Here is a 25924-nt window from a genome sequence, read left to right as displayed (position 1 = left end):
TTCCGCCCGCCGCTTTTCCACCGGCCGCTTGTCCACCGCTTGTCCGCCCGCCGCTTGTCCGCTGCTTTTCCTCCCGCCGCTTTTCCGCCTGCCGCTTGTCCGCCGCTTGTCTGCCCGCCGCTTTTCCGGCCGCCGCTTGTCCGCCGCTTGTCCGGCCGCCGCTTGTCCGCCGCTCGGTGCACGATCGGGGTTTCCCCTTTGCGTGGGCGGCGGGGAATTCTGGGAGTTGAAGACCCAGGGAAGGTTCCTTCGGCCGCCCAGCAGCTGATCTGCTCGGCAGCGCAGTAGCAGCGAGGAGCCGAAGATGGGGTTTCCCCGTTGCCCACGCAAAGGAGAAACCCCATCTTCGGCTCCTTGCTGCTACTGCGCGGCCGAGCAGATCAGCTGCTGGGCGGCCGAAGGAACCTTCCCTGGGTGCCGCCCGCCGCTCGAGAGCAAGAGGGGGAGAGATAGAGAAAGAGAGAGAAGGAAAGAAAGAGATGAGAGAGGGAGGAAGAGAGTGTGAGAGAGGAAGAAGCAAGATAGAGAAAGAGAGAGAGAAAGAAAGATGAGAAAGGAAGGGAGTGACGTCATCGGCTGGAAAAATCGCGATATAGCGTTTCGTAAAGATCGAGATCGCGAAACTCGAGGGATCACTGTACAACACAGCAAACGAGATCACTATGCTGGATTTCATATCTCATCCCCAGTCGGGCACTTCCCAAGCACCTAGGACTGCGTGATGTAGCGGCGAATTATTTTTGCCGATCCCAGTAAAGCGGCCCTTTGCAATTGACAGATGGAGATTTTGTCAATTCCAATGGTTATTTTGTCAATTCCAATTATTATTATTATTGTTTGTTTGTTTGTTTGTTTGTTTGTTTGTTTGTTTGTTCGTTCGTTCGTTCGTTCGTTCGTTCGTTCGTTCGTTCGATTTTTATGCCACCCTTCTCCTTAGACTCAGGGCGGCTTACAACATGTTAGCAATAGCACTTTTTTAACAGAACTAGGCTATTGCCCCCACAATCCGGGTCCTCATTTTACCCACCTCGGAAGGATGGAAGGCTGAGTCAACCTTGAGCCGGTGATGAGTTTTGAACCACTGACCTTCAGATCTACAAGTCAGCTTCAGTGGCCTGCAGTACAGCACTCTACCTGCTGCACCACCCCGGATTATTATTATTATTATTATTATTATTATTATTATTATTATTAATTAGATTTGTATGCCGCCCCTCTCCGTAGACTCGGGGCGGCTTACAGCAATGATAAAAACAATATATAATGACAAATCTAATAGTTAGATACTGCATTCTAGCTACTGCACCAGCACAGCGACACCAAGAATCAAGATTTGGTACAATCTTGCATAAGGTTGACATAATTCAGCAATTATAGAATGGTAGTTAAATCTATACAACTGATCGGGAATCCCATCTAGCCCATCTAGCTAGGGGTAATGATTTCTGATAGTCTCAAAATGGGTGAACAGTGCAGTCAGGCGGTAGGGAAAGCAAGTAGGATGCTTGGCTGCATAGCTAGAGGTATAACAAGCAGGAAGAGGGAGATTATGATCCCGCTATATAGAATGCTGGTGAGACCACATTTGGAATACTGTGTTCAGTTCTGGAGACCTCACCTACAAAAAGATATTGACAAAATTGAACGGGTCCAAAGACGGGCTACAAGAATGGTGGAAGGTCTTAAGCATAAAACGTATCAGGAAAGACTTAATGAACTCAATCTGTATAGTCTGGAGGACAGAAGGAAAAGGGGGGACATGATCGAAACATTTAAATATATTAAAGGGTTAAATAAGGTTCAGGAGGGAAGTGTTTTTAATAGGAAAGTGAACACAAGAACAAGGGGACACAATCTGAAGTTAGTTGGGGGAAAGATCAAAAGCAACGTGAGAAAATATTATTTTACTGAAAGAGTAGTAGATCCTTGGAACAAACTTCCAGCAGACGTGGTAGATAAATCCACAGTAACTGAATTTAAACATGCCTGGGATAAACATATATCCATCCTAAGATAAAATACAGAAAATAGTATAAGGGCAGACTAGATGGACCATGAGGTCTTTTTCTGCCGTCAGACTTCTATGTTTCTATGTTTCCTCAGTCTCTGATTTGAGAATGATGATCTTTTATAATCCTTACTATAGGTTGAGTAGAGTGGTGGCCTAGTGTTGAAGGCACTAGCCGCCTATTCGGAGAGTTGAGAGTTCAATACTAGGTAGCGGCAGATTTATTTTTTATTTATTTATTTATTTATTTTATTTTGTCTAAAACATAATGAAGGTTACAGAGGATATACTCATAGCAGAATATATCAATGAAAGAATAGAAGAAAAGATATAGGAATATGAAAAAAAGATATATAAAGAAATATAGGAGAGACAATAGGACAGGGGACGGAAGGCACGCTAGTGCACTTATGTATGCCCCTTACCGACCTCTTAAGAATTTGGAGAGGTCAATCGTGGATAGTCTAAGGGTAAAATTTTGGGGGGTAGGGGATGACACTACGGAGTCAGGTAATGAGTTCCACGCTGCGACAACTCGATTACTAAAGTTGTATTTTTTTACAGTCAAGTTTGGAGTGGTTAATATTAAGTTTAAATCTGTTGTGTGCTCTTGTGTTGTTGTGGTTGAAGCTGAAGTAGTTGTTGCCAGGGAGGACATTGCAGCAGATGGTCTTGTTTCTCTCCTAGGGCACTGAGAAAAAGTTGTGAACTTTTTGGTCTGCCAGCGGCCTTTGAAGCTGGCAGCAGAGTTGGATGGCGAGGGGGCTGGTGAGGAACCTGGGCCAGGCCTGGAGTCTGGAGTAGGTTTGGTGCCAGAAGCCAGGCCCATTGGGGAGATCTGTCCCATCTCCAGAACCTCCAGAGGCTGACATGAGCAAGGAAGAAGAACAGGAGGAGCCTGTTCTCAAGGAGCACTTGCGCAGAGCCGCCAAAAGACAAGAACAGGTACAGAGGAGGACAAGAACTACTTGGGAATAAGGCTTGGGGATAATTGGCCCCTCCCATAGGCTATATAAGAGAACATGTCATGGTTCAGTGCAGGAAGCAACTCCGTTGATTTTCAGATCTTGTCTTTGTAACTCAAGCCTCAGTTTTGTTCTTGTTTGAGTTTGGCAAATTTTCCTGCAAATCGTTCCTTGGCAGTTTGCCAAAGAAGAGCAAGGTTTGCATGTGTTCTCTGTTTTTCCCTGAAAGACTTTTAGTCGGGCTTGTTTGATTTTGCTTGGACTTATGCAGGCTGCTAATGACAATAATTAGTAGCTGTTACAAAGAAAAGACTTGCTTTACTTTATTTGAATTTAGGACAAATGGGCCTATTTAATAGAAGTGCAGAACCACCAAGGATCTCTTAGTTGAGAGATACGTAATCTTAATTTGGGAAGTCAAGAATTAAATCCAGGTCCCCTGATACTTAACCTTTTTATTGCTCTTCATGTTGCCAGTCCATTATTTATCTATCTATCTATCTATCTATCTATCTATCTATCTATCTATCTATCTATCTATCTATCTATCTATCTATCTATCTATCTTTCTATCTACCTTTCTATCTATCTATTTATTTTTTAGATTTGTATGCCACCCCTCTCCGTAGACTCGGGGCAGCTAACAACAGTAAAAAGACAATATGAACAAATCTAATATTAAAAGTAATGTAAAAAAAAACCAATTTAAGAAACCAATCATACATACAGACATACCATGCATAAATTTTATAAGCCTAGGGGGAAGGGAATATCTCAGTTCCCCCATGCCTGATGACAGAGGTGGGTTTTAAGGAGCTTATGAAAGGCGAGGAGAGTGGGGGCAACTGTGATATCTGGGGGGAGTTGGTTCCAGAGGGTCGGGGCCATCACAGAGAAGGCTCTTCCCCTGGGTCCCACCCAAACGACATTGTTTAGTCGACAGGACCCGGAGAAGGCCAACTGAAGACATCAGTGTATCATTGCAAACTTTTTGGGGGTGTAAAAATAGGTGATATGAGTTATTTTTCTTCCGGGTATTCGGGTTTCTCTGGCTATTATAGAAATTAGGATTGTAGATAATCTGGAATTTAAAACAAATAAAGAATGAAGATGATCTAATCTGACCTTGATTTTCATGGCACACAGATGGTGTACACTAATATAGCCAAAAACCAGTATATTTAACATCAGTATAATCTAGCATTTTTCTATAAGAAGCATATCCAATGTTTGTTTTGAAGAAGCCTACATTTCCAGGCCCCTATATTTCCCCAAGGAACGGTGATCAGAATATCCCCGTGGGAAGTCTACGTTCCTGAACTATTCACTGAAACTCAAATACCCTCAATTCCTTTATAAGTTCTTTCTGTGCCCATGTGTAATTTGCTCTGACAGTACAGTGAGGGACTGGGGAAAGACACCATCTGTTGTGGTCCGTTGGCTGCCGGCCCCTCCGGCAGCCAAATCAGACGAAGAGGCGTTGGGGTTAGGGTCAGCATCAGGGCAACCTGAAAGCTCCCAGGAGGAAGAGGGGATGGAGCTGCCAGAGATGGGGGGGGGGGTGATGGGGAGAGACTGGGCCATCCACCAGCCCTTAGATGGAGAGTCAACAGCCCCCAGGTCTGGAGGTGGCCGATGACGAAGAGGAGGAACAGCTGGGTCCAGTGCCTGATGCGCAGAGGAGAGGAGAACAGTGGAAATTTGTGGACCGATCCTTGGGTCGGAAGAGCTACCGCTGTTAGTGGAGGCCCCCACTAGCTCTGAGGATAAAAGTTCAGTTGCTTATAGTTTAGTTTATTTAGATTTGTATGCCGCCCCTCTCCGAAGACTCGGGGCGGCTAACAACAATAAAAAACAATGTAACAAATCTAATATTAAAAAGTAATCTAAAAAACCCCAATTTAAGAGACCAATCATACCAACAAACATACCATGTATAAATTCTATAAGCCTAGGGGGAAGGGAGAAAAAATGTTCAATTCCCCCATGCCTGACAACAGAGGTGGGTTTTAAGGAGCTTGCGAAAGGCAAGGAGGGTGGGGGCAACTCTGATATCTGGGGGGAGCTGGTTCCAGAGGGTCGGGGCCGCCACAGAAAAGGCTCTTCTCCTGGGTCCCGCCAAATGACATTGTTTAGTCGACGGGACCCAGAGAAGGCCAACTCTGTGGGACCTAACCGGTCGCTGGGATTTGTGCGGTAGGAGGCGGTCCCGGAGATATTCTGGTCCGGTGCCATGAAGGGCTTTATAGGTCATAACCAACACTTTGAATTGTGACCGGAAACTGATCGGCAACCAATGCAGACTGCGGAGTGTTGGAGTAACATGGGCATGCCTTGGGAAGCCCATGATTGCTCTCGCAGCTGCATTCTGCACAATCTGAAGTTTCCGAACACTTTTCAAAGGTAGCCCCATGTAGAGAGCATTACAGTAGTCGAGCCTCGAGATGATGAGGGCATGAGTGACTGTGAGCAGTGAGTCCCGGTCCAGATAGGGCTGCAACTGGTGCACCAGGCGAACCTGGGCAAACGCCCCCCTCGCCACAGCTGAAATATGTTTCTCTAATGTGAGCTGTGGATCGAGGAGGACGCCCAAGTTGCGGACCCTCTCTGAGGGGGGTCAATAATTCCCCCCCAGGGTTATGGACGGACATATGGCATTGTCCTTGGGAGGCAGAACCCACAGCCACTCCGTCTTATCCGGGTTGAGCTTGAGTCTGTTGACACCCATCCAGACCCCAACAGCCTCCAGGCCCCGGCACATCACTCCCACTGCTTCAGGGGGCAGGCAGGGGGCGGAGATGAATTGATGTGTTAGCCTGTTACGAGAAAGAAACTTTTTGCAGAGGCTGCTGCCTTTCCTAATAAAGGAATCGTTGCTTCAACTATAGAGGGTTCCTTGTGTTTGGGGAGCTGGGTCAGAACACCATCAAACTTTTCAGAAGCATAGCAGGAGACTTAACTTTTCAGAAGGCATACAAGTTGATTGTTTGACAGGTCCTTGCACATTTCCACCGGCGTTGCAATAATGTCTTGGCTGCCGGACAGCCACCTTGGAGATTATGACAGATGAGGGCAATTACTATCTGATCTTTTTCAATCCTCTCCAATAAACTTTATAATACAAGCTAAGAAATCGTTGGGAGGTGTCCTTTATGAAATGTCCAGGAGAAAATGTCCAGCGCAGCTTTTGTCAGGCGGAATTATTAGATAATGGCTTTAAAACAAAATCTAGATTGGTTCCTCGGAGATATAGAGTGACAAATTGGTCTATAATCCAACCCTTCAATTTCAGATACTCCTGGATAAAAACAAATCACAATATTAGCGGGGGAGGGGGGAGAGACAGTGTAATACACAACCACACCTGCAGGAATCCTCCTCGGTGCTTTCTTCATTTTACTGCAGTGCTCGGTTTAACAATTGTAATTGTAGACCAGACTTTCTGTATCAAAGTGATGTGGTCATAAAGCAGGACATGACGTGACTATATTGTTTAGTGATGGAAATCCGGACGTTTGCAGTTGCCATCCTAAGCCCAGATGTGTGGGTCATTTATTTGGGAATCGTATGTAAAGTGTCCTGACCCAGCCTTCGCAAGTAGTGATAAGACCAGTGATGGGCTTATTTTGTGGGTGTGGCTTGATGGTCATGTGACCGGGTAGGCGTGGCTTGCCAGCTATGGGACCAGGTGAGAGTGGCTTGACAATTACGAATCCCAGCGACCAATTAGGTCCCACAGAGTGGGCCTTCTCTGGGTCCCGTCAACTAAACAATGTCGGTTGGCGGGCCCCAGGAGAAGAGCCTTCTCTGTGGCGGCCCCGACTCTCTGGAACCAGCTCCCCCCAGAGATTAGAATTGCCTCCACCCTCCTTGCCTTTCGTAAACTCCTCAAAACCCACCTTTGTCGTCAGGCATGGGGGAATTGAGATATCTCCCCCGGACCTATACAATTTATCTATGGTATGTTTGTATGTATGTCTGCTTAATAATGGGGTTTTTAAAATATTTTAAATTGTAAATTATTAGATTTGTTATGAACTGTTTTATTGTGTTGTGAGCCGCCCCGAGTCTACAGAGAGGGACGGCATACAAATCTAATAAATAATAATAATAATAATAATAATAATAATAATAATAATAATAATAATAATAATAATAATAATAATGTGACTGGAGGATGGTTTAAAGGTCATGTGACTGGGTTGGAGTGTTTTCAAATAGGTGCTTGGACTCTTTTTCTGTTGATGAAGTCACATTGTTTGAATAGCCACAAAAAGGACAAATGATAGCATTATTTGTTGAGGAGCACAGTAACATGTTAAGATTTTGTACTGAACCCACAAGGTTCAGTTTGATAACAATTAGGCAATGGGAGAGCCAGTGGTAATAAGATCAGCCAATGAATAAGCATAGCAACTAAGTCAGCCAATGGGAGCTAAACAATTCTAAGTCTGTGCAGAGAATCGAAACTGAAGCTTAAGCTTAAGGCTGGGCGTGGCTCAGTCCACTCTGTGCTTGTCTGCTCTGCTGAAATGAAACTTAACTTTCCTGATTGTGTTTACTTGAAACTACATTGAAGAAGAACTCTGCTGATGGTATTATACTAAGCAGGAAGAGGGAGATTGTGATCCCCTTATATAGAGCGCTGGTGAGACCACATTTGGAATACTGTCTTCAGTTCTGGAGACCTCACCTACAAAAAGATATTGACAAAATTGAACGGGTCCAAAGACGGGCTAGAAGAATGGTGGAAGATCTTAAGCATAAAACGTATCAGGAAAGACTGAATGAACTCAATCTGTATAGTCTGGAGGACAGAAGGAAAAGGGGGGACATGATCGAAACATTTAAACATGTTAAAGGGCTAAATAAGGTTCAGGAGGGAAGTGTTTTTAATAGGAAAGTAAACACAAGAACAAGGGGACACAATCTGAAGTTAGTTGGGGGAATGATCAAAGGCAACATGAGAAAATATTATTTTACTGAAAGAGTAGTAGATCCTTGGAACAAACTTTCAGCAGACGTGGTTGGTAAATCCACAGTAACCGAATTTAAACATGCCTGGGATAAACATATATCCAGTGTAAGATAAAATACAGGAAATAGTATAAGGGCAGACTAGATGGACCATGAGGTCTTTTTCTGCCGTCAGTCTTCTATGTTTCTATGTTTCTATGTTTCTATTGAATACTTTGTTCTGCACAAAGTTGAATGTGCCCAACAGCATGTGAAATAGATTGTCAATCAGTGTTGCTTACTAAGTGGACAGTTTGATTTCACAGAAGTTTGATTTTCTTGGAGTTATATTGTGTTGTTTAAGTGTTCCCTTTATTTTTTTGAGCAGTGTACATTGAAGAAGAACTCTGCTAATGGTATTGTAAATTCATCTGTTAGTATGTTTATAAAAAAAAGTTATTGAATCCAGATGAATAGAGTCATCTGTGTGTGTTTCTGGTTTTTGATTTTGCAACAAACTCTGATATGTTCCGTAAACGTTGGCCAATACATTCTTTCTCTTTTCAATTGTAGCATGGCTATCCAAGTGGACAAATTCACCTTCGAAAGTTACCCAGACTCACCGGGGGAAAGAGCACAATATACGAACCCAAAGCAACTGGAAGAAGAGAGGAAGCAAGCAAAAAGCCTGGAGATCAACAACAAGTTAGACATTGTCTGGAAAATTATATCCTTTTTTTCCCTTCCAGAAATTCTCACGTCAGGTGATGAGCTTTAATTCATTTCTAGGGATGCGTATGAAAAAGACATGGTTTAAAAAGGGAGCATTTCACATTATCACAAACTTTTAAACGAATGTTTACGAAAACTTTGATTTCCCTTTACGTTTCTTTTCCAGCCTTCTTATTTTCTCCTTGCAGTGGAGCGTTCCACACAGGGCTTTTATGTTTTAAATAATGAAGGCCTGTGGTGTGTATTTTTATGAACGTTGGCATAACTCCGAGTCTTCCAAGACGTCCCTTGGAGAATATCAGTAAGAAAATAGAATCTGACTCCTGACCTCAATCCATGGGATGAAAGGAGGAGAAATGTGATTATAGAGCTGCTAGAAATACTCGCTCCGGGGCATTAAAGGTGGCAGACAAAACTTTAATGGAAAGCACAGTGTCAAGTGCAGGAAATCGGGAGTCGGAATAACAGAGTGGGAAGAAACCCTTGAGGTCTTCTAGTCTAACCCCCTGCTCAGGCAGGAGACCCTCTAAGCTGAGCAGTGAGCAATCACTCGTTTAAAAATCATCATCAACTCAGAGTTTTCCAAACCTGCCCAGAAGCCGAGAGGGAAAGAGTGAGAGGGAAGGAGAGAGAGAGGAAGAGAGGAAGAGAGAGAAACAGATAGAAAAAAGAGAGGAAGGAAAAGAAAAAGAAAAAGAATGGGAGTAAGGAAGAGAGAAAGAAAATCAAAATCTAGTTTGAAACTATCTCAACTATTTAAGTGGCATTTTGATATTGGTAGAGTTGCCCTATTATGAGCTCACTGTTATAGACACACAGTATTATTTATTTATTCATTCATTCATTCATTCATTCATTCATTCATTCATTCATTCATTCATTTATTCTGTGCCGCCCAGTCCCAAAGGGACTGCCGCTCAGACACTATACTTTTCCGCCAACCCCCCCAAAAAATTAGAGGGAACACTGCCCTGCACCATTTCAGACAAGTAAATGTCCAGTCTTTTTTTACAAACTTCCAGTGGTGGAGCAACCACAACTTCTGGAAGCAAGTTGTTCCACTGGTTAATTGTTTTAACAGTTAGGAAATTTCTCTTTAATTCTAGATTGCTTTTCTCCTTGATCAGTTTGCATTCATTGCTTCTTGTTTTGCCTTCAGCTGCTTTTATTTATTTATTGATTGATTTTGTCCATTGCACAATGAGAGTTATATTGGGTATACATATAATAAATATATAATGAAGGTTATAGAGGATATACTCTGTTCTGTCGGGCTCTCTGGTAGAATCCTCCCAAAAATGCACAGGTACAAATTTCAGACACACACACGTTTGAAAATTCAAAACAATGTTCTCTATAATGAAAATTCACTTAAACCAAGCCCTCTTTTGGTATAGCCAAGAGCACTGGTCTCCAAACAAACTGATAATTTGTACAAGTCCCTTATCAGTTCTGTGATACTTAGCTTGCAGCTGTGAGGCAATTCACAGTCCTTCTTCTTTCACAAAGTGAAACACTCTTTGCTCTGCTTTAGTTTCAAAGCGGGGGAAAATCAGCACACAAAGGTCGAAGTCAGCAAGGCAGGCACGAAACACAACGATCAGATAATCCTCCACAATGGCCAAACCCACAGGCTGCTCTTTATAGCAGCCCCACCCAACCACAGGTGGCCTCATTTTCTTTGATAATAATCTCTCAGTTGTTGCTGCCTATGCATCGCTCTCCCCATGCGTGGCTGTATCATTAACTCTTGTTCTGAATCCAAGGAGGAGCTAGATAATTGATCTCCTTCTGAGCTGTCTGCCACACTCTCCTCCTCCCTGTCACTCATGTCTTCTTGGTCAGAAGAGCCTTCATCATCAGATTCCACCGGGGGCAAAACAGGCCTGCAGCATGTGGATGTCTTCCCCACATCCACAGTCCTTGGGGCAGGAGCTGGGCCAGAGCTAACCACAACAATTTCAGACAAGTAAATGTCTAGTCTTTTTTTTTACAAACTTCCAGTGGTGGAGCAACCACAACTTTTGGAAGCAAGTTGTTCCACTGGTTAATTGTTCTAACAGTTAGGAAATTTCTCTTTAATTCTAGTTTGCTTTTCTCCTTGATTAGTTTGTATTCATTGCTTCTTGTTTTGCCTTCAGCTGCTTTTATTTGTTGATTGATTGATTTTGTCCATTGCACAATGAGAGTTATATTGGGTATACATATAGTAAATATATAATGAAGGTTATAGAGGATATACTCATAGTAAAGTATATCTAAGAAAGAATAGGAGAGAAGAAATAGGAATAAAACATATCAGTGAAAGAATAGAATAGATATAGGAAAGAAGCATGGTATAGGAGATATAGGAGAGCAATAGGACAGGGGACGGAAGGCACTCTACGCCCCTTACTGATCTCTTAGGAATCTGGATAGGTCAACCGTGGATAATCTAAGGGTAAAGTGTTGGGGGTTTGGGGATGACACTACAGAGTCCAGCAAAGAGTTCCATGCTTCGACAACTCGGTTACTGAAGTCATATTTTTTACAGTCAAGTTTGGAGCGGTTAATATTAAGCTTGAATCTGTTGTGTGCTCTTGTGTTGTTGTGGTTGAAGCTGAAGTAGTCGCTGGCAGGCAGGACTTTGCAGCATACAATTTTGTGGGCAATACTTAGATCATGTTTAAGGGGTCTTAGTTCTAAGCTTTCTAGACCCAGGGTTGAAAGTCTAGTCTCGTAGGGTATTCTGTTTCGAGTGGAGGAGTGAAGGGCTCTTCTGGTGAAATATCTTTGGACATTTTCAAGGGTGTTGATGTCTGAGATGTGATATGGGTTCCCAACAGATGAGCTGTATTCGAGGTTGGGTCTGGCGAAAGTTTTGTAAGCTATGGTGAGTAATGAGAGATTGCTTTGGAGAATAGCTTGACCCCCTCTTCTTTGTGGCAATCCCTGCTATCATGTCACCCCTAGTCCTTATTTTCATTAAACTAGACATACTCAATTCCAGCAACCATTCTTTATATGTTTTAGTCAATGCAGTTTACGAGTCTTCGGAGAGGGGCGGCATACAAATCTAATAAACTATTATTATTATTATTATTATTATTATTATTATTATTATTATTATTATGTATGCAGGTTTATTGCATGCTAACACTCTCTACAAGAACCTGAATTACTAACAATAATAGTCAGTAAAATATCACAGGATGTAACATTCACTGGTGTCAATGGAGATTCTCCAATGCACTTGCAAGGAGAGTCCAACATGGGATATTCTACAGTCTGATTGGTAGGGACTGAGTTTAATTTAAATATTAGCCAGGCACCGCCCCCTTAGCCCTCCAGTCTAAAAAACTCAGTCGCAGTAATGGGACTCAGAGTTTTTCCTCTTATGTTTAACTTACTGATTTATTGTATAAATTGTGTAAAGTTTCGGAGATCTCAGCCTTGTCAACCAGACAGGATCTCTGTCAATTTCATCCCGATAGAGTTGTTCTGAGATTGGATCCGGCCTTCATCCCTAAGGTGAACTCCATCTTTCATAGGACTCAGGACATCGTAGTCCCAGATTTCTGCACTCATGGGACTCATCCCTCGGAACTAAGATGGCATAAACTTGACGTGAGACCCGCTTTAAAGATCTTCATGCGCAGGACTCAGACGTTCAGAGTTTCAGAAGCCTTGTTTATCTCTTTCTCGACCAAAGCCATGGGGCGTAAGGTTTCATCTCAGACAATCAGCCGATGGTTGCGAGACTGCATTTCAGAGGCATACAGGGCTAAGAACACGCCTGTCCCACAAGGGATTACAGGGCATTCTACCCGTAGTGCAGCCACGTCATCGGCCTGGAGGACACAGGGTTCATTGGAGGACATTTGCAGGGCGGCCACGTGGGCAGCCCCGTCCACATTCATTAAGCACTACAGAATTGACTCCTTTGCTTCCTCGGAAGCAGCGTTTGGGAGGAGGGTTTTGCAAGGGGTGTGCTCCTTCTCAGCGCCCCTGGTCCAGCCTTCTCCCTCCCTTTGACGGTATCTTGGGTACATCCCAAGTTGAACTCTCCTTGCAAGTGCATTGGAGAAGGACCGTTGAACTTACCTGAACGGTCTTCTCGATGCACTGCAAGGACAGTCCAAACCCGCCCGGCTTCGGGACCAGGGTCTCTGTTTTTGGATTAAGGTTCTTGTTGGGAGTTTGTTTGAATTGTCTTGTTCAATAAATTGTTTGGTTCGTTAAATTACTGCTCCTTCGTTCATATTAGACTGGAGGGCTAAGGGGGCGGTGCCTGGCTAATATTTAAATTAAACTCAGTCCCTACCAATCAGACTGTAGAATATCCCATGTTGGACTCTCCTTGCAGTGCATCGAGAAGACCATTCAGGTAAGTTCAACGGTCCATCTCCATCATCCAGGTCACAGTTGTATAAAATATGACTTTTTTTAAAAAAAAATAAACTTTATTGATTTTTCCATAAAAAAACCACACAGACATACAAACATTTAAACATGTAGTAGAGGTTACAATTGCCCCTCTCTTCTTAGAAGTTAATTTTTAATACAGAAAAAGAATATATTCTTAATTCATTAAATCAACATATTAATCTAGATAAAAAGAAGAATTTTGTTTATATATTCTAATAAACATAAAATTAAGTTAATAAACAGAAAAAAAATTCTAAAGTCATTTTAATATATTCATACATTTCTCATAACGTTTTGTTTTTATTTTTCTTTGTAGACTTTGTTCCAAATAATATAAAATTCAGATTCTTCTTGGTCATTCAGCCTTCTTATCATCATATCCATCTCTGCACAATCCAAATTTTTTTTAACTACGTCTTCTTTTTTGGGGGGATACTTTCCCCCTTCCAATTTTGTGCAGAAACTATCCTGGCCGCTGTTAAAATATGTACAACTAAATAAAAAATACCTTTTTTATATTTCTGCTTAGTTATGCCTAATAAATAGAATTCTGGACCTTTTTTCAAAAGGCAACTTTTCTCTCCCGTTGAAAACATTTTGCTTTCCAGTCCAAGAAGCTTCTTCAGTTCTGGGTCAGCTATATCCCCTACAAATTAAGCTAAGGTGTATTAAACCAAAAGTAATGTTTAAAACCAAGGTAAATATATCTTTAACTAATTATATCTTGCTTTCATTGCAGCAAAAAACAAAATTTAGCTCCTGCTCAGGTAAACGAATGGTTTTAAGTTCAGAAGACGAAGAAGGTTCATGTAAAATTTATTTAGCCGCTCATCCGTTTCTGCTCTTACAAATCATAAGTAAGCAGGCAATTATTTTGAACCGCTGGAGCAGAAATCGGTGCGAGAAAATTGGCTTAGGTAGAAAGAACGGGCAAGCTCTCTGTGGTAGCTTTGCAGACCTATTTTGTCCGTGGCTCTGATATCAAATGAGCAGGAATCTTGTTTGTGTAAGACAAACAAATCATAGTTAGCATGAGCTTCTGCCTAGCTTCTTGTGATAAAACACTACAGTGATCCCTCATTTTTCGCTGGGGATGCGTTCCAAGACCACCCGTGAAAAATGAATTTCCATGAAGTAGAGGAAAGATAGTTTTTTAAATGTATTTAACAAGTATTTGGACTTTTAAAACCCACCCTTTGCATTAAACAGTCATTCTATAATGTTTCTCAGCTGGAACTACATGTGATATCCTACCAGTTTCTTTAATAGCGTACAGTAATACTTACTGTTCTGCCTGACTGGCTCAGGCAATGCGTAACAGTCCAAGGAAAAGAAATGAAACACACACGTGCTCTGCTAATCAGCAAACTTGTATTAAATAAACAAAAAAGGGTTACTCAAAACAGTTCGTAGTGTCCAAAAACAATGCAAGGCTTACTTCAGCCGCATACAAAAACACAGGAGAAAACAAACAAAGACAACCTGGAATGAGCAAAGACATTTCAGGAGTCCTTTTGAAGCTTTGGAGCAAACATCAAGTCCCAGAGTTTTCACCTCCCACTTGTCTGAAAAGCTGGGTTGAAAACTCCCAACGGCACGGAACAGAAACTTCAGAGCAGGAACCACAAACTAACACAGATAAACAGCCACAGTTTGCCTTGGCCTTTGTTCCCTTTTACCCGTTAGCCCTCATTAAGGGAACCACACCCAGCCCTCAGTATAAGAACCCCACCCAGCCCAGGTGCTCCTATAATGACTTGTAATACTCCTTAAAGCGATCCCTTCTTTGCATAGCTCTTCGGCTACGCAGATCAATATATTGATCTGCAGAAGAACCCAGGGACGAAAGACTGTCTGAGAGACTGCATGCCAAATCCCCTGGGCTGTTTGCTGAAACCTGCCTCCCAGTGGCCTCATCCTCCTGGCTGTCTGCCACGTCTTCCTGGCTGTCTGCCACATCTTCCTGGCTGTCTGCCATATCTTCCTGGCTGTCAGCCAGGCTTTCGCATTCACTTTGTGCCGCATCTCTCCCATCTGTGGGAGCAACGGCTGGCCCAGGCCCAAACACAACACTTACTGTAGAAGAATTTTATGAATTTTTAATGGATTTAAAATTTTCAATGGATTTAATGGATTTAAGTCCCCTTTGAAAACCCATGAAGTAGCGAATCTGCGAAAGATGAACCGTGAAATAGCGAGGGATTACTGTATAACAGTGAGGGTGAACCTTTTCTCCCTCGGGTGCCGAAAGAGAGTGCATGCATGCTATCGCACATGTATGAGTGCCCACACCCATAATTCAATGCCTGGGGGGGTGAAAATAGCTTCTCCCACTGCCTGGAGGCCCTCTGGAGACCAGAAACAGCCTGTTTCCCAACTTCGGATGGGCCCAGTAGGCTTCTGTTTCGCCTTCCCCAGACTCCAAAGGCTTCTCTGGAGCCAAGGGAGGGTAAAAATTCCCTCTCCCATCCCTCCTTGAGGCTCCCTGGAAGCCAAAAAACACCCTCCCAGAGCCTCTATGCAAGCCAAAAATCAGCTGGCCAGCAAACAATGCACATTGGAGATAAGCTAGAGCAATGGCTCACGTGCCAGTAGCTATGACTCCATGTGCCACCTGTAGCACCCATGCCATAGGTTTGCCATACTGCACTATACATTATTATTATTATTATTATTATTATTATTATTATTATTATTATTATTATTATTTAGATTTGTATGCCGCCCCTCTCCGTAGAATCGGGGCGGCTCACAGCAATGATAAAAACAATATATGATGACAAATCTAATAGTTAAACTCTCCGAGTTTGTGGAGAGGGGCGGCATATAAATCCAATAAATCTAATCTAATCTAAAATAACAATAATACATTTTAAAAGTCTAAAAAACAAGAAACCCCAATATATAAAAAACATACATACAGTCATATCATACACAGAAAACTACATAGGCAGGGGGAGATGTTTCAGTTCCCCCTCGTTTGACGACAGAGGTGGGTTTTAAGGAGTTTACGAAAGGCAAGGAGGGTGGGGGAAGCTCTAATCTCTGGAGGGAGCTGATTCCAGGGGGTCGGAGCCACCACAGAGAAGGCTCTTCCTCTGGGTCCCGCCAAACGACATTGTTTAGTTGACGGGACCCGGAGGAGACCAACTTTGTGGGACCTAACCGGTCCCTGGGATTTGTGCGGCAGAAGGCGGTCTCGTAGATACCCTGGTCCGGTGCCATGAAGGGCTTTATAGGTGATGACCAACACTTTGAATTATGACCGGAAACTGATCAGCAACCAATGCAGACTGCAGAGTGTTGGAGTAACATGGGCATATTTAGGAAAGCCCATGATTGCTCTCGCAGCTGCATTCTGCACGATCTGAAGTTTCTGAACACTCTTCAAAGGTAGCCCCATGTAGAGAGCGTTACAGTAGTCGAACCTCGAGGTGATGAGGGCATGAGTGACTGAGCAGTGACTCCCGGTCCAAATAGGGCCGCAACTGGTGCACCAGGCGAACCTGGGCAAACGCCCCCCCCCCCCTCACCACAGCTGAAAGAAATTTCTCTAATGTGAGCTGTGGATCGAGGAGGACGCCCAAGTTGCGGACCCTCTCTGAGGGGGTCAATAATTCCCCCACCCCGGGTAATGGACGGACAGATGGAATTATCCTTGGGAGGCAAAACCCACAGCCACTCCGTCTTATCCGGGTTGAGTTTGAGTCTGTTGACACCCATCCAGGCCCCAACAGCCTCCAGGCACCGGCACATCACTTCCACTGCTTTGTTGACTGGACATTGCAACATTATATAGTGTTTCTCCTTCACAATTGGGGAATATCTTTTTAGGTTTCTAATAATACATTTTTTAAACATTCTTATTTAAATAAGAACCTCTAGCAATCCCCCCCCTCCAAACTATTTAAATTCCAATATTGGAAAGATTCTACATCTGAATGTAGCATGTGCTAATGGCATCTGCTGTTGTCTGTGGAGCAGAATGTTGTTTCTGCTATTCGGCGTTTGAGCAGATGGCAGACAAATTTTAGACTGGTTAATATTCTTCAGCCTTTTTTTTTAAATTAATATTTTCTAAATATTTAATAGGTAGTTTATATTTTAGTGCTCTTGTGTGGAGGAGTTTTCCAAACGAAAGGGCAATTTTTGGTAAGGGATTTGGCTGGGATTTGGAAAGAGAAAAGCACTTGTATTTGGATGCAAAATGAAAATTCACAATTTAGAAAAACACCCGATTCAATTAAATTTAAAAGATTATTAGTTTGAAATATACTTCCCCATTAGTGATTATATAGTCCAGACCAGTGAAGGGCTGCAAAAAATGTTATCACCACACTGTGGGAGTGGCTTATTTTGTGGGTGTGGCTTGCTGACCACGTGACTAGTGGGAGTGGCTTGATGATCATGTGACTGGAGGGTGGCTTAAAGGTCATGTGATTGCCTTAAAGGTGGCCTACTGCAAGGGTTTGGGTTAGGGTTAGTGTGCCTGGCCTTGCCTCAAAGAGATACAATTTTCCCTATGTGTACATATATATTACGCATAGGCACACATAGGCACACAAAAAAAGTAAGTAAGTAAGTAAGTAAGTAAGAAAGAAAGAAAGAAAAAAAGAAAGAAAGAAAGAAAGAAAGAAAGAAAGAAAGAAAGAAAGAAAGGTTTCTCTTTGGATGGTGTCAATCCTTTAAGCCTTTTGCTTAAAATTATTTGGTCTTTCCAGCTTTTGGTCTTTGGTCTTATATTAAAATTATTTGGCACACAAGAAGAAAAAGGGTTGCCATCACTGCCCTCCATCATGCACTTGATTCTCAAAAGCCCATTACAGTGGTACATCTAGCTAAGAACGCCTCTACTTAAGAACTTTTCTAGATAAGAACTGGGTGTTCCAGATTTGTTTGCCTTTTCTTAAGAACCATTTTCTACTTAAGAACCCGAGCCTGGAAAAAATTCCCAGGAAATTTGAGAGCAGCACGAAGGCCTGGCCAATTTCCTGCCATTCCCCCTTTAATCCTGGCCATCTCGGGCTTTTCTGGACTGCTAGAGGAGCCTTTTGGTGGCCCTTAGGGAGGCTTTGGCAGTCCAGAGCGAACGAAGCATTTTCCTTTCTCTGGGCGCTTGGGGAGGGAAGAAACCTCTGCCAGCACCGAGAGAAAAGAAACACTCCCTTCGCTCTGGGCAGCCGAGGAGTCATCACAGCGAAGGAAAGGCGGCGGCTACAAAGCGAGTGAGCGAGATTACAGGGAAGCCCTTCAGCATGGGAAGGAAGAGGAAGCAGGTAGCAGCAGCAGCAGCCAGAGCATGGGAGGCAGCCTCGCGCTCTGTTTATTAGAGACGCAATTCAATTCAATATCAACTTTATTTGATTAGTCAATCGACCATATCAAAGCGAGAAAAAGGACCACATCGGTCGTCATAAAACTGTGACTGGTTAAAATACAATAAAATTGGCTAAAATAGAGGGAATTTGAATAAATAATAAGTTAAAATGCAGTATAATAAGCTAAAATTGAGTAGTACAGCATGAGAATATAACTCGTGCAAAGGATTATATTAAACAAATCTAAGATACTGATATAAAGTATTCTTAAGTAAGTTCATCTCTTTTGCATGCCACCCCAATATGCTCTATAAAACGTATTCTCATCTGAATAGCCCTGACTATAAACTTAGCGGTTCTAGAAACTACATATATATTTGTACCCTGGAGAAAATATGATAATTGTTTATTACAGTCCCAGTGTATGATTTTGTTAAGTAGGGGCTGTAAATACTGAGGAGTATAGTTTACAATTGAGTAGCACATGTGCAATGTCTTCTATTTCTGGTGCACCGCAAATGCATGTTCTCTCAAAATATGGTACTTGGTGGAATCGTCCATATTTGACCATAGAATCTAACTGCTCAAATCTTGCTCTAGTGAGTGCGGTTCTATGGTATTGGGTCAGACCCATTGTCAGATATTTTTCTAGTTGAAATGCTGTTTTGTTCTTGGCTAACCATTTCAGTGACCTGCGCTTAGAAAGTGCCTCAATATCAGTTTGTGCATTATTGGAGACGCATGCTCCTCCTTGCCGCCTCTGAGTCACTCTTTTTTTTTTTAAAGCCTTAAATTTTTTTTGATTTTTTTGATCTCCCTCACCTTCTTCCTTCGGCAATGACTGTCGTCCTCCTCCTCTTCTTCCTCCTCCTCTTCCCACCCAAATTCCGAGCTTTTATTTCTTTCCTAATGGGTTTGCACACATTATTTGCTTTTACATTGATTCCTATGGGAAAAATTGCTTCTTAAGTTCTTAAGTAGAGTTCTTAAGTAGAGGTACCACTGTATATCTTTGAAAAGGTGAAAAATGTTCTAATGATAGTTGCGTGAGGACAAGCATTTTATCTCATCTCCAGGGTGGTCAAAACACCATGTCTCTAAATAGCATGAAACCACGTCCCTCGAGTTGATACCTGCAGTTTTTCTTGACGCTCTCAAATGACTGAACAAAGAAACCAAAAACCCCAAAGGACGGATTAGATAGGAAAAACACGGGAAGGTTATTACGTGCTAACAATGAGCAGCAGAAATATCTATGAATAAATTATATTAATGCAGAAGAAAGAGTGAGCAAACACCCTAAACAAATGAATTCAGCAAGATGACAATTTCTTTTGCTATTTTGTTTAGGTCTGTACACATAGTGTCTGGATTCCCATTTTGTTGAGTTTTTTTTTAATAATATATTCTGAACCTTCCAATTGGAATCAAGTACAGGTAGTCCTTGACATATGGCCCCAGTTGAGTCCTAGTTGCTAAGAAGGACATTTGTTAAGTGAGTTTTGCCCTATTTTACGATCTTTCTGCAAGGAGTTGGGTGGCTTATAAATTTAATAAATTAAATTAAATTTCCTGCCAGGGTTGCTAAGTAAACCACTGCAGTTGTTAAGTTAGCAACCTGGTTGTTAAGTGAATCTGGCTTCCCTATTGACTTTGCTTGTCAGAAGATCACCAAAAAGGATCACTGCGATAGTCATAAATATGAATCACTTGCCAAGCTTCTGAATTTTGATCATCTGCCTGTGGGGATTCTGCAAAGGTCTGTATACAGCTGTACAGAGTGCTGAGTATTGTATTGGCAGTTCTGTGTTAGCAAAAACTTCAGAAGAGAAGGATTTAAGGGTAGTGATTTCTGACAGTCTCAAAATGGGTGAGCAGTGTGGTCGGGCGGTAGGAAAAGCAAGTAGGATGCTTGGCTGCATAGCTAGAGGTATAACAAGCAGGAAGAGGGAGATTGTGATCCCGTTGTATAGAGCGCTGGTGAGACCCCATTTGGAATACTGTGCTCAGTTCTGGAGACCTCACCTACAAAAATATATTGACAAAATTGAACGGGTCCAAAGATGGGCTACAAGAATGGTGGAAGGTCTTAAGCATAAAACGTATCAGGAAAGACTTAATGAACTCAATCTGTATAGTCTGGAGGACAGAAGGAAAAGGGGGGACATAATCGAAACATTTAAATATGTGAAAGGGTTAAATAAGGTTCAGGAGGGAAGTGTTTTTAATAGGAAAGTGAACACAAGAACAAGGGGACACAATCTGAAGTTAGTTGGGGGAAAGATCAGAAGCAACTTGAGAAAATATTATTTTACTGAAAGAGTAGTAGATGCTTGGAACAAACTTCCAGCAGACGTGGTTGGTAAATCCACAGTAGCTGAATGTAAACATGCCTGGGATAAACATATATCCATCCTAGGATAAAATACAGAAAATAGTATAAGGGCAGACTAGATGGACCAAGAGGTCTTTTTCTGCCGTCAATCTTCCATGTTTCTAAGGTTGTAACTTTGAAAAAGGGTAATAAGTCACATTTTTAGTCAGTGCTGTTGTAATTTCGAATGGACACTAACCAATCTGTTTGTAGGCCAAGGACTATCTTTAGTGCCAAAACTGAGTGTTCTTATGGGCGCTTTACTGTCAGTTTTGAAACATAGAAGACTCCTGGCAACTTCCTGGACTAATCCCTGTAGCGTTTTTCGTAAACGGTTTGCCATTTCTTGCTTTTTAGGGCTGAAAGAGAATGACTGGCTCAAGGTCAGCCATCTGGCTTTGTGCCGAAGATGAGAGTAGAACTCACAGCATCCCAGGTTCTATCTTCAACTACCTCACCTGTTCTGTCAAGCTCCCTGGTAGACTCCTCCCAAAAATTCACAGGTACAAATTTCAGACACACACACGTTTTAAAATTCAAAACAATGTTCTTTATAATGAACATTCACTTAAACCAAGCCCTCTTTTGGTATAGCAAAGAGCACTCGTCTCCAAACAAACTGGTAATTTGTACAAGTCCCTTATCAGTTCTGTGATACTTAGCTTGCAGCTGTGAGGCAATTCACAGTCCTTCTTTCACAAAATGAAACACACTTTGCACTGGTTTAGTTTCAAAGCGGAGAAAAATCAGCACACAAAAAGTCAAAGTCAGTAAAGCAGTCACGAAACACAACGATCAGATAATCCTCCACAATGGCCAAACCCACAGGCTGCTATTTATAGCAGCCTCACTAATGACCACAGCCCCACCCAACCACAGGTGGCCTCATTTTCTTTGATAATAATCTCTCAGTTGTTGCTGCCTATGCATCGCTCTCCGCATGCGTGGCTGTATCATTAACTCTTGTTCTGAATCCAAGGAGGAGCTAGATAATTGATCTCCTTCTGAGCTGTCTGTCCCACTCTCCTCCTCCCTGTCACTCATGTCTTCTTGGTCAGAGGAGCCTTCATCAGCAGATTCCACCGGGGGCAAAACAGGCCTGCAGCATGTGGATGTCTCCCCCACATCCACAGTCCTTGGGGCAGGAGCAGGGCCAGAGCTAACCACAACACTCACCAAACTGAATACACTTAAAAAAAAAGATCCTCAGTATTGCAAAGTTCACAATGGAAATAAAATTAGATAATTATAGATAGATCTATTAATCATTACAAGCATCTTTGTTAGTATAGTTTCTATTTGTGAAACTCTTATTTATTGCTGCTAAAGTAGGACACTCGCTCACCTGTGTTTATTCCTACGGGAAATTATAAGTGAAACATCTTAATTAAATGCCAGAGGTCAAACTGCATAGCAAAGTGATTAAGGGCTGAGGAACAGAAGGGGCAGTGGAATTGTTTAGTTGATGACTGTAAATAAGGGTTACGTTGCAATTACATGAAAGGAAAAATGAAATTTGACCACCAGCTTCTTCAACCCCTTTAAAAATGGAGGGATTAAATTAATGGAGTTCAACATTTCTGCAGCTATTGCTAATTATTGCACAGATACTCTTCGACTTACAACAGTTTGTTTAGTGACTGTTTGAAATTACAACAGTATTGAAAAAAGTACCTTGCTTTCCTGAAAATAAGACCCTGCCTTATATTTTTTTGAACTCTGAAATAAGTGCTTGGCCTTATTGCTATGCACTTAAAAGCCCAATTGGGCTCAGGGGACGTCTTATTTGGGGGGAAACAGGTATGTATGTATGTAGGTGGGTGGGTGGGTGGGTGGGTGGATGGATGGATGGATGGATGTTGGAAGATAGATAGATAGACAGACAGACAGACAGACAGACAGACAGACAGATACTGTGTTTACCCGAAAATAAGACCTTGTCTTATGTTTTTTTGAATCCTGAAAATAAGTGCTTGGCCTTATTACCATCCACTCAAAAGCCCGATTGGGCTTGTTATCAGGGGATGTCTTATTTTGGGGGAAACAGATATATAGGTAGACAGACAGACAGACAGACAGATGTTAGAAGGTAGGTAGGTAGGTAGGTAGGTAGGTAGGTAGATAGATAGATAGATAGATAGATAGAAAGAAAGAAAAAAAGACAGACAGACAGACCAACACCGTGTTTACTTGAAAATAAGATCCTGTCTTATGTTTCTTTGAATCCTGAAATGAGTGCTTTGCCTTATTGCTATGCACTCAAAAGCCCATTTGGGCTTATTATCAGGGGGAGTCTTATTTTGGTGGAAACAGGTAGGTAGGTAGGTAGGTAGGTAGGTAGATACTGTGTTCCCCCCAAAATAAGACCCTGTGTTTTTTAACTTGTTTTTGAACTCTGAAATAAGCACCTGGCCTTATTGCCCTGCACTTAAAAGCCGGATTGGATTTATTATCAAGCGATGTCTTATTTTGGGGGAAATAGGTTATGACCGTTTTTCAAATTTACAACCTTGGAAGCATCCGCGGGGGTCACATGACTCATGTGACTCATATGTATATATGATTCATATGTATGGCGGTTTCAGTGTCCCGGGGTCACATGATCCCCTTTTGCGACCTTCTGACAAGCAAAGTCAGTGGGGAAGACAGATTCATTTTAACAAGTGTGTTACTAACTTAAGAATTGCAGTGATTTGAATCACGATTGGCGCAATGCGGCAAAACTCACTTAATAACTGTCTCGCTTAGCGACAGTTTTGGAGCTCAATTGTGGTCATAAGATGAGACTCCCCATATCAACTTATGTCATATTTTCCAATATTTCTATCTTACAGGACGTTTAAGAATTTGGAAAGTTTCTGACAGTGGTAAGACATGAAATCTCCTTGCCTTTTATTCTGTCATTGTTGTGCTCCATAGGAATTTCTGGCCTAAGACATATTTTGGGGAAGACTTGAGTGCACAGTAATTGTAAAAGTTTCATAGTGATCAGGGGTGGGCTTCAAAAATTTTAGCAAGGGGTTCTCTTCCCCTGTTGCTGAGCGGGCGTCAAGAGTGAAAGGCTCATGCCTATTGGTCATTGGAGAGCTGGTCATGAAGGTGTTGTGATTAGCTCTGGCCCAGCTCCTGCCCCAAGGAATGTGGATGTGGGGGAGACACCCACATGCTGCAGGCTTGTTTTGCTCCCAGGGGAATCTGATGATGAAGGCTCCTCTGACCCAGAAGACATGAGTGACAGGGACGAGGAGAGTGTGGCAGACAGCTCAGAAGGAGATCAATTATCTCTCTCCTCCTTGGATTCAGAACAAGAGTTAATGATACAGCCACACATGCGGAGAGCGATGCATAGGCAGCAACAACTGAGAGATTATTATCAAAGAAAATGAGGCCACCTGTGGTTGGGTGGGGCTGTGGTCATTAGTGAGGCTGCTATAAATAGCAGCCTGTGGGTTTGGCCATTGTGGAGGATTATCTGATCCTTGTGTTTCGTGACTGCCTTGCTGACTTCGACCTTTTGTGTGCTGATTTTTCCCCCGCTTTGAAACTAAACCAGAGCAAAGGGTGTTTCACTTTGTGAAAGAAGAAGGACTGTGAATTGCCTCACAGCTACAAGCTAAGTATCTCAGAACTGATAAGGGACTTGTACCAATTACCAGTTTGTTTGGAGACGAGTGCTCTTTGCTATACAAAAAGAGTGCTTGGTTTATTTGAATTTCCATTATAAAGAACATTGTTTTGAATTTTCAAACGTGTGTGTGTATGAAATTTGTACCTGTGAATTTTCGGGAGGATTCTACCAGGGAGCCCGACAGAACAGAAGGCATCCTGAAGATCCGCTCGGTCACCGCCATTTGGGATCTTAGAACGCTGTGCATGCATAAAATGCTATGCACATGTGCAGAAGGTAAAAGAAGGCAAACTGGTAGTGTCCGGTCAGGTGGGCTGAGCCTCGCACAGCCTTCGCGACCAGCTCTCTGATGACTGACCGGTACGAGCAAATCGGGAGCATTTCACCCCTGGTGGGCATGGCCATTTTTGCCCTTCCCAAGCTCCAGAGGCTTTCTTTGAGCCTCTGGGAGGTCAAAAACAGCCTCCCCAGACTACAGATGCTCTCTGGCGGCCAGAAATTGGCTTCTCGAACTTCTAGTAGGTCCATTTTTTGCCTTTCCTGAGCCTCCAAGTGCACCCTGTGCTTACCTGGCACCAGTTACGCCCCTATTTGGACAGGGAGTCACTGCTCACAGTCACTCATGCCCTCATCACCTCGAGGTTCGATTACTGCAACGCTCTCTACATGGGGCTACCTTTGAAAAGTGTTCGGAAACTTCAGATCGTGCAGAAAGTGGTTGCGAGAGCCATCATGGGGCTTCTCAGATTCGCCCACGTTTCTACAACACTCCGTGGCCTGCATTGGCTGCTGATCAGTTTCCGGTCACAATTCAAAGTGTTGGTTATGTCCATCTAGTCTGCCCTTATACTATTTTCTGTATTTTATCTTAGGATGGATATATATTTATCCCAGGCATGTTTAAATTCAGTTACTGTGGATTTGTCTACCACGTCTGCTGGAAGTTTGTTCCAAGGATCTACTACTCTTTCAGTAAAATAATATTTTCTCATGTTGCTTTTGATCTTTCCCCCAACTAACTTCAGATTGTGTCCCCTTGTTCTTGTGTTCACTTTCCTATCAAAAACACTTCCCTCCTGAACCTTATTTAACCCTTTGACATATTTAAATGTTTCGATCATGTCCCCCCTTTCCCTTCTGTCCTCCAGACTATACAGATTGAGTTCATTCAGTCTTTCCTGATACGTTTTATGCTTAAGACCTTCCACCATTCTTGTAGCCCGTCTTTGGACCCGTTCAATGTTGTCAATATCTTTCTGTAGGTGAGGTCTCCAGAACTGAGCACAGTATTCCAAATGTGGTCTCACCAGCACTCTATATAGCAGGATCATAATCTCCCTCTTCCTGCTTGTTATACCTCTAGCTATGCAGCCAAGCATCCTACTTGCTTTCCCTACCACCTGACTGCACTGTTCACCCATTTTGAGACTGTTTGAAGATTGGAGATCTTCAAACAGAGACTGGACAGTCATCTTTCTGGGATGGTTTAGTGAATCCTGCGTTGAGCAGGGGGTTGGACCCGATGACCCTGGAGGT

General features: G+C 42.6%; 1 protein-coding gene across 3 annotated transcripts in view; it reads left to right on the top strand.

The window, feature by feature from the left end:
* The window catches only part of TRAPPC9 (trafficking protein particle complex subunit 9), a 410909-nt gene that overhangs the window by 137808 nt on the left and 247177 nt on the right, over nucleotides 1-25924 (top strand). For all 3 annotated transcript variants that reach the window (XM_070748345.1, XM_070748348.1, XM_070748347.1), the window contains exon 20: nucleotides 8503-8656. In XM_070748345.1, coding sequence (XP_070604446.1) covers nucleotides 8503-8656 — 154 coding nt within the window. The remainder of the gene's footprint in view (nucleotides 1-8502; nucleotides 8657-25924) is intronic.

The sequence above is a fragment of the Erythrolamprus reginae genome, chromosome 3, assembly GCF_031021105.1.
Source record: "Erythrolamprus reginae isolate rEryReg1 chromosome 3, rEryReg1.hap1, whole genome shotgun sequence".
NCBI lineage: Eukaryota > Metazoa > Chordata > Lepidosauria > Squamata > Dipsadidae > Erythrolamprus > Erythrolamprus reginae.
Note: the sequence above shows the minus strand (reverse complement) of the source record. Positions and strands in the feature narration are given on the sequence as shown.